At 57.7% G+C, this 8,391-nt stretch overlaps 1 protein-coding gene and 1 long non-coding RNA gene across 3 annotated transcripts; one reads left to right on the top strand and one right to left on the bottom strand.

Annotated features, from left to right (window-relative positions):
* Window positions 1-1,125: 1,125 nt before the first annotated feature.
* On the bottom strand, window positions 1,126-6,483 carry LOC147579181 (uncharacterized). The gene is made up of 2 exons (XR_015253639.1): window positions 6,158-6,483; window positions 1,126-2,631 (listed from the first exon to the last, which is right to left on the bottom strand). It is a non-coding gene; the product is annotated as an uncharacterized LOC147579181 (long non-coding RNA).
* On the top strand, window positions 1,652-6,861 carry LOC112867491 (aquaporin-2). Of its 2 annotated transcripts, none has more exons than XM_086713445.1 (4): window positions 1,652-2,135; window positions 4,917-5,081; window positions 5,487-5,547; window positions 6,278-6,861. In XM_086713445.1, exons 1-4 carry the CDS (start codon window positions 1,776-1,778, stop codon window positions 6,646-6,648), a joined length of 957 nt encoding a protein of 318 aa, XP_086569571.1. In that variant the 5' UTR covers window positions 1,652-1,775; the 3' UTR covers window positions 6,649-6,861. The 2 variants fall into 2 exon arrangements, with proteins under 2 accessions (XP_086569571.1, XP_086569572.1); XM_086713446.1 differs by having other exon boundaries at window positions 5,487-5,567; window positions 6,278-6,619.
* The last annotated feature ends 1,530 nt before the right edge of the window (window positions 6,862-8,391 follow it).

The raw sequence follows: 8,391 nt of genomic DNA, 5'->3' as shown, positions 1-8,391 counted from the left end.
TGTACATATATACACGGATATGCACACGGATATGCATACACACACATATAAACACACACGCGTGTATACCCACACATACACAAATTTGGTTGGGAATTAATGGGTTGACAGAGAGAAATGCACCTCTTCTGCATTTCTGGGGAGGGAAGAGATTATCATTTGATTAGATGAGGGGAGGTCCTGCCCAGAATCAAGGGTCATCAGGCCACTCCTTCTCTCTGTCCCTCAAGATCATAAACACCTCGACCAAAGAGGAGAGACCAGAAGGGGCGCATGGTCCATCTAAGGGGCTCCAGCCTGCATCTCCAATCCCTCCCAGACTTCTGTTCCTGGGACTGTGACCTGCCTGGGGACCCTCTGGACGGGAGGTAGAGCAGGGTCCGGAGCCAGTCTTCCTAACAGCACTCTGAGCCTAACCCTGCCTTTGGGTCCCCAGCAGAGGGAGCAGGGCCAGAGGGATTAGGGAAGAGCAGGGGAGTGGGCCCTGGGGACACCCAGACCTAAAAGTCTCCTAGATCCCAGGCCAGAGCAGCAGTGACTGTGGGAGGTGGCATTGCCCAGATGCTGGGCTGAGTGGGCACCGAAGCCGAAGAGTCGCTTATCGATCATTGCAGCCTCCCTGAGCTTGCACAGCTCACTGCCCACAGAAACGTCCTGCCCATGTGGCTTGGGTGGCTCTGAGCTCCAGGGGGTGCCTACAACCTGTCACAGCTTCTGGGACCCTGCCATGTGAGTTTTGGGAGACCTGTTCTCCTCCTCAGAGTCTAAATAATGCTCTGAATAATAGCTGATATTCACTGACAGCTTACCGTGGGCCAGGGCAGCTCTGAGCACTTCACATTATTTCACTTAATCCAAACCCCAACCCCGTGTAAGTTTATTACCCCTTGTTCACAGAGATGGACAAGAAAGGGTAAATCACAGAGATGGGGCAGGGTGATGCTGGAATGGAAGCCCAAAGCTTCCTCGGTCAACCCCAGGTTGACCCCAGTCCCCAGGGCCAGGGTCCTAATGCCACTGAAACCACTCCCTGCCTCTAGGCTATGGGATCTGCTCTTCGGCTGGGGTTCCGGGGAGCAGGTAAAGCTTAATAACTTACGGGTAATTGACTGCAAGAAAGTGAGCACAGAAGAGACAAAACCTTTATGCCTTGGAAGGTTCATGTCACAAGCCAACCAGTTGTTTTCCATCCCCTTCAAGAGGGAATAATTGGAGGTTAACGACAGGAAGGACTTCCCGATCACGAGAAGGGGTAGCACTGACATCCTCTCTCATGGTCAGTTTTGGGAGAGGCGTTGTCCCTGCCTTGACCAACAGTTTGGGTCAGAGGGAGGGGGTTGGGCACAAGCCCCTGAGAGAATCCCCATTCACAGACCTGGTGGGGGTAGGGGAGGCCCTGGGGCAGCAGCCCTGGGGTAACCAGGGAACAAACACGGAAAAACCAGGGGACGTCAGTCCTTATCTGGAGCTCATTAATGGGGAACATTATTCAGCTGTGAAGGCCAAGATGGGGTGATAGGCATGTGGGTGGGCAGGGGTGGGGAGTGGGGGCAGGAGGCAGCCACAGCAGAGACAAGGTAATGGCCCAAACTCCACCTCTACCTCACGTGTCCGAATCCAGGATGGAAGAACCCTATAAATGCCCACAGCCCAGCCTCCCCAGAGACCCTGAGGGAGCAAGAGAGTGAGCGAGAGAGGGAAAGCACTCTGAGAGAGCACTCCACAAGCTTCCTTCCACTCCGACTGCTGGGCCAGCCCCTGGAAGGCCTCACAGCATGTGGGAACTCCGGTCCATAGCCTTCTCCAGGGCGGTGTTTGCAGAGTTCCTGGCCACACTCCTCTTCGTCTTCTTTGGCCTCGGCTCGGCCCTCAACTGGCCAAAGGCTCTGCCCTCTGTGCTGCAGATCGCCATGGCCTTCGGCCTGGGTATCGGCACCCTGGTGCAGGCTCTGGGCCACGTCAGTGGGGCTCACATCAATCCTGCCGTGACTGTGGCCTGCCTAGTAGGCTGCCACGTCTCCTTTCTCCGAGCTGCCTTCTACGTGGCCGCCCAGCTGCTGGGGGCTGTGGCAGGGGCTGCTCTGCTCCATGAGATTACGCCACCAGACATCCGAGGGGACCTGGCTGTTAATGCAGTGAGTAGCCAGAACTTCACCCCTTCCGTAAGGGGCAGACCCTAGGGAGTCCCTCGTACAGGGTGAGATGGGAGGGTCCAGATCTGGGTGAAGGTCTGGGTGGAGGGAGAGAGAGATGGAGGGAGGGAGGGAGAGATGCTGGAGCCAGGAACACGGGTGTCATAAGGGAGTCAGGATGGATGGAGGAGTAAGTTCAGAGCAGAGGCAGGATACAGGCAGGGTCTGCCGGCACCTTCTGCCCCGAGCCTCACCGAGGAAGAGAGCATCAGGGTTTCTGTTGACTCGATGCCTGCAATACAGTGAGGGCTGGGCTAGAACTCAGCAGAAGACGAGGTCCCAAAGCGGCTGTGCTTTCTGAACCGGGAGGAACCTCGGAGCGCTAGTCCCAAGGGTCTTCTTGAGGGAAGAAGGACCCGATGTTTCTTCGGCATCTACCGTGCGTGAGCTTCATGGCAGGTACTCCTCACAGGCCACATGGTGACACCTCACAACAGCCCTGCAAGGTAGGGATGCGTACATCTGTGGCTTAAAGATGTGGAAACCGAGGTTCAGAAAGGGGGGAGTGCCAGAGCCAGCCTTCAAACCCAGACTGAGCCATCAGCTAAGACTTGTTTAGCAAACAGGGAAACTGAGGCTCAGAGAAGGAAAAGGTGAGCCAAAAGTTTGTCAGTACCAGGGAAAGTACAGAAGTCAAGGGAAGGCTGAAGGGGCAAGGTCTCTCCAGACCCTGGAGAAGGTCCCCAGAGCCCGTGACTAACTGCTGATTACACGAACAGTGGTTATTTGGACACCTTAGGCACTTTGGGAGCTCAGGGGGAAGCCACAATCCCTCCCCCTCCACGTTCCCGCCCTCCACCTCTCCTAGGTCTGTGCAGCGCCCCGGCATCTGAGGCCACAGGTGGGGGGGGGGGGCATAGTCTATGTCCCCTCAATACACTTGTTGCTCCACGCACCCCCCCCCCCCATCCCCAGCCAGGGCAGCAAGTGCCTCTTTCGTGACTCAATCTCTGGCCTTTCTTGGCCTGCTCTATCCCTGGGCCACTGGATAAAAGCTCTGATGTCTCTGAAGGGTCCTCCACAGTCTCCGAGGCCACCGCCTCCTTTGCACAGGTGGCCCCTTCTCATGCAAGGGGAAGAGGTGACCCAGTTGGGGAATTTCTTTCTTCTTCAAAATGGAAAATATGATGAGGCTGGGGGCTCAGGGATGAGAAAAGGTCTGGGGAGGATCCCCCAAGTCACTGCTCAGCATTAACATCTTGAGGAACTAGGGCGAACCCTGCCTGGCTGGAATGGGGCAGCAGTGGGGCTGGGTCGGCCTCAGGCTAGAGAGCTAGATGACCCCCCCAAGGCTGTTCCAGGTGTCCTCAGAGGTCACTGGAAAGGCCAGCTAGCCACCAGGAAGACATCACTGATGTGAACCTCTCCTATGCCAGGCCGGATATCACCTACCTCTTGGTACAACGCTGTAAAATGAATTCTGTGATACCTCTACCCCAATTAGTAAGCTGAGGCTCAGCATTCAGTGACTCAAATCACAGAACAAGCTGGTGTCAGCACCTGCAAGTGGACACAGAGCTGTCTGACACCAAATCCACGTCCACACCTCTCCCTCAGAAAAGCCATTTAACAGTGAGAATGGGGCTAGGGCTCTGCCCTTGTCATTTCCAGTCCTCGCACAGTCCTCCAGAATCTGTTTTGTTATCCCATTTGACAGAAGGATGAACTGAGGCCGAAGGAAGTAGAGTCCTATGGCAAGTCACAGGCATCCAAAGTATCTCACTTTGAAGCTCTTTTCGCTGGCCCCCACTAGAGGCTCTAACATTGGACGACACAGGGGGGACTGAGGTTAGACCCTGGAGACCCAAGGGGGCCGGCCCAATGGCTAGGGCCCAGGGGTGGAGGTTCAGGGCCCCGAGAGGGAGCGTGGGAGCTAACAGCTGTCACAGTGCCAACAGGTGCAGTGCCCAGTGCTCTAAGGCAGGGTGTAGGACAGGATGACGAAACCAAGGGAGAAATCCAGTGCTGGGTGCGGCCCGGTTATGAAATTGCCTCTTTGCTCAGCCCCAAGTTCTCTCATTACCCAAGGCAGGGTCTACTGGGACCGTGGGCTCCCCACATGGGTGTGGAGGCATCATAGCATAGGGCACCAGCGCCCCCACCCCACCCTCCACAGAATGTGCAGGAAACAAATCCACAGGGCAAAACTGAGGTCTGAAACGCAGTGTGAAGCAGGCAAGATCAAGGGGAACAGGCAAGGTTAAAGGAAAGAGTTGTACCCTGGGCTCACGGGGTGAGGGGACGCCCTAGGACCATCCCCAGACCCAAGTCCCAAGACCCTTGCTGGGGGCCCTGTGCAGGAAGAAAGACGACAGACCTCTTGTTACACCAGTATCTTAATGGCCTAGAGAGCAAGGAAGGCCCTTCTGTTACCTGCCCTAAAGCTTCCCACTGCAGTCAAAACCTCTTCCCTGTTGTTCAGGAAACAAATTCGAGACCTCAGCATCCTTTTCCTCTCACATCAGGCACATGAGCACAGTCCCTAAATCCAACGGGTATGGAGTCAGTTTTCTACCTGTGGCCTGGGGACCACAAGCCATCCTGGGATCCATCCCCCTGCCTTTGGGCCACAGTCCAGGAAAAAGCCATCATTCATTTGGGCTAAGGTGGCTGATAAGCCCAGGTGTTCCAGCCCCAGCCCAGAAACCTCTGCAAGATGGGCAGGAGGAGGGAGCCAGAGTGGGGAGCCTGCTCAGCGCTCCCTTCCCCCCTCTCTTTCCCCAGCTCAACAACAACACGACAGCTGGCCAGGCCGTTACCGTGGAGCTTTTCCTGACCCTGCAGCTGGTGCTCTGCATCTTTGCTTCCACAGACGAGCGTCGCGGAGACAACCTGGGCACGCCTGCCCTCTCCATCGGTTTCTCTGTGACCCTGGGCCACCTCCTTGGGGTAGGTCATGGCCACTGCTTCCAGCCTCCCTGGAGGGACAGACATACAGACCTTCCCCCAAAGAAGCAGACACACAGACCACTCTGGAGATAGACACACAGAACCCCCCCCCCAAAGTGACAGACACAAAGACCCCCCAGAGGGACTGATACACAGAACTTCCCAGAGGGACGGGCACGTGGCCACATCTCAGAAGCTTTGACTCCCAGACACCCCAAAGGAACAGGTCTCACTCTGTCCTCCAATGGATACAGAGCTCTGTAAATACATGGACTAATTGCCCATCCCGAGGGGGGGGGTTCCCTTTCGACCGAGGCCAAGTACTGCAGAGGGGCGCAAGGACTCCCCGCACCACCCCCATCCTCTCCCTTTCCTTTCTTCTCTGACCCCTGCCTCCCATTGTAGATCTACTACACTGGCTGCTCCATGAATCCCGCCCGCTCCCTGGCTCCTGCTGTTGTCACCGGCAAGTTTGATGACCACTGGGTAATGGCCGAAACCTCCCTCCCTGCCTCCCTTTCCCGAAGAACCCCATCTCAGCAAGGGCTGGAATAGAGTGGGCTCACAGCTCAGTAAACCCTTCCCACGCCTCCCCTCCTCCCCGGGGAGCAGTGGGTTCCTCCCTCCGGGGTGATGCCCAAGACTTAGTTTCCACATCTGCAGGTGAGGATAGCAGCAGTTGTTAACCTCATGGGCTTTTGGGAAGAGTTAAGCGAAGTTACTTAAGTGAGGTGTGAAACAGCTCCGCACAGGGCACCGCAAGCTCCACAAGTGGTCATACTGATACCAGCTACACACGTGTATTTTTATTATTTAGGCTTACCTAGGGCTAGTATGTGCCAGGCCTAGTTCTAGGTGCTTTGCAAATACTAACTGCTCTAGTTTTCACGGCCACCCTAGGAGGTAGGCATTCTTACCATGCATGGAAACTGAGGCACACACAGTCTGCTTGGAATTCGCACCTGGAACCTCCCCCTGAGCCGTCCTCCCCAACAGCTGCTGCTGTCATTACCAAGCCAATCCGCCGGTGACTGCATTAATCGCGCGGGAGACACCCCCCCCCCCAACACACACACCTTTCAACACGAAGTTGGGGTGGGGAGCGCGTCTCGAGGCTGAAGGGCGCGGCGGAGTCGGGGCTCGGCCCCACCGTGCCCACCGTCCCCTGCGCCGACCGTCCTCTCTGCCCGCCCCAGGTCTTCTGGATCGGACCCCTGGTGGGCGCCATCCTGGGCTCCCTGCTCTACAACTACGTCCTGTTCCCGCCGGCCAAGAGCCTGGCGGAGCGCCTGGCGGTGCTCAAGGGGCTGGAGCCCGACGCCGACTGGGAGGAGCGCGAGGTGCGGCGGCGGCAGTCGGTGGAGCTGCACTCGCCGCAGAGCCTCCCGCGGGGCAGCAAGGCCTGAGCGCGCCGCCCGCCCGGCCCCGAGGCACCCCCGCCCCCGGCTCGGGGGAGCGCCGAGTGACTGCCTGCGGGCCGCCCGCCCCGCCCCGCCCCTCCTCTCCCCAGGTCCGCAGCCGGCCCCGGTACCGAGCAGCCGCTGCCGGGGCTGCGGGGTGGCGGTGAGCCCGGCAGCCCTCCCCCCCCCCCCCCACCAACGCCTGTCCCCAGGCTGCAGGCAGCGAGCAGTCGACCCTCTGGCCCCTTGCAGGGAGCTGGACGCTTGGGGAGGGAGAAGGCCGGCAGGCAAAGGGAGGCTGTGGAGGGGCCGACTCGGGTACTGCTGGGGAGGCGGGTCTGGGAATGGCGCGTCAGGTCTTGCTAGTGGGCAAGTGTGAGTGCCTCTCTGTCCCCAAGTGCACGGTTGTGCACGCTCCTGAGTGTGAGCGGCTGTGCCTGTGTTGGTGCAAGTGTACTGGGCGGCAACCTCTCACTCCCCTCTGGACCCCTTCCTCCCCCACCCGCAATAAATCCACTTCTTCTGCAGTCTGATCACCCGCAGGAGCTCTAAGAGAGTGCTCCCCTGGAGAAGGGAAGGGGAAGGTCCAGAGGCCACTGTAAGAGGGCTGAAGGGAGGGGAGGGCCCTGGTTGCCAACCCCTACCCTGCCTCTCGTGGAAAATTCCCCTGGGCTGCAGCGCTGGGCCCCAAGATTTGCCAACATCCACTGCTAGAGACAGAGAAATATCAACCAGAGAACGGCTCCCCTAGAAGTGGCCTCTGGAAAAAGGCAGGGTTGGGTGGCCAAGGATGGCCCGAGGGAAGACCTCTTCAGAGAAGGAAGCGGGCATATGTGTGCGCATGCCTGTATGTGTGTGTACATCCCCCACATGCGTGCATGAGACCCCCGTCTCCAGGGGTCTCCAGCCCCGGAGATTAGCCTGTGGCAGAGAAAACAAAAGCCTTCTGTGGGCCCCTGGCCTTTGTCTTGGGGAGAGGAGATTTGCAACCAGACACTTGGTGAAAGGAGACACTGTTTCGCAAGTGAGCCCTCTCTCCCAGCACGCTTGCTCCTCGATGGCTGGCTGGGCAAGGCATTCAGGCCCCAGACCACAGGCGCCCTCCCCAGGCACTGCTCTTCCTCCCCAGGAACCTCTCTTCTCTTCCCCCCCCCCTCAAGTTTCCACCATAGGACAGTCACTGCGGGGAGAGCAGCCTAGCACTGACAGGACCACGGAAGGGAAATGACCTGTCCAGGCAGAGGTGGGTCTGTGTCTAGAGCCTGGGCTTCTAAATTTCCAGGCCAGTGCAATGGTTCTCAAATGAGATTAACTGGGATTAAGTGAGATGATGCATGTAAAGATGCTGTGTGAACTGTAATTCCTCATACCATTAGCACGCATTATTGAGATTATTTCATTATTTCCGCTTCCTGCGGGGAGAATACGGAAGAGGCCCGATCCTCGGCCTCTTTTACCTTCTTTAGTTGGCGGTCAGTGCCAAGGAAAGCCCTGGGAGCCCAGGCAGAAGGAGGTGGGCTTGGGGCTGGCCCCCTCCCCGTCCAGCCTCTTAACCTCTCCTGACCCTGAGCACCCCCTGCCTGTTCTCCCATTTTCTTCCTTCCACCACTCAGTCCATCCATTCTCTCCCTCCCTCTCCAGCCTGCTGCAAAGCTAACCTAAGAGTCGCATCCTCAGCCCCCTTTTCCATGCACTGTTGCCTCCATGCTTTCAAGGCTTTTACCTGTGTCTGTCCCACAGGGCACCAAGCACCCACTGTGCACCAGAGTCTCCAGCCCCTTCCTGACCTCCACTCGCTTCTGAGATGGACTGGGTATGAGGAACATCTGTGTGACTGTGACCACATCCTCATCTATGCTTTTCTTTCTCTTTTCCTCGACCAAAGCTCCCTTTGGGGTCACAAAAAGGCT

Source organism: Puma concolor, chromosome B4 (assembly GCF_028749965.1).
Source record: "Puma concolor isolate L17-30 chromosome B4, mPumCon1.1.hap2, whole genome shotgun sequence".
Taxonomy (NCBI): Eukaryota; Metazoa; Chordata; class Mammalia; order Carnivora; family Felidae; genus Puma; species Puma concolor.
Note: the sequence above shows the minus strand (reverse complement) of the source record. Positions and strands in the feature narration are given on the sequence as shown.

What these genes read in the sequence shown, in the direction of transcription:
- LOC112867491 (XM_086713445.1), top strand. Translation starts at nt 1,776, where the DNA reads ATGTGGGAACTCCGGTCCATAGCCTTCTCCAGGGCGGTGTTTGCAGAG. An exon ending in GGGACCTGGCTGTTAATGCA is followed by an intron (nt 2,136 to 4,916) that starts GTGAGTAGCCAG and finishes CTCTTTCCCCAG; the next exon opens with CTCAACAACAACACGACAGC. An exon ending in GGCTCCTGCTGTTGTCACCG is followed by an intron (nt 5,548 to 6,277) that starts GCAAGTTTGATG and finishes TGCCCGCCCCAG; the next exon opens with GTCTTCTGGATCGGACCCCT.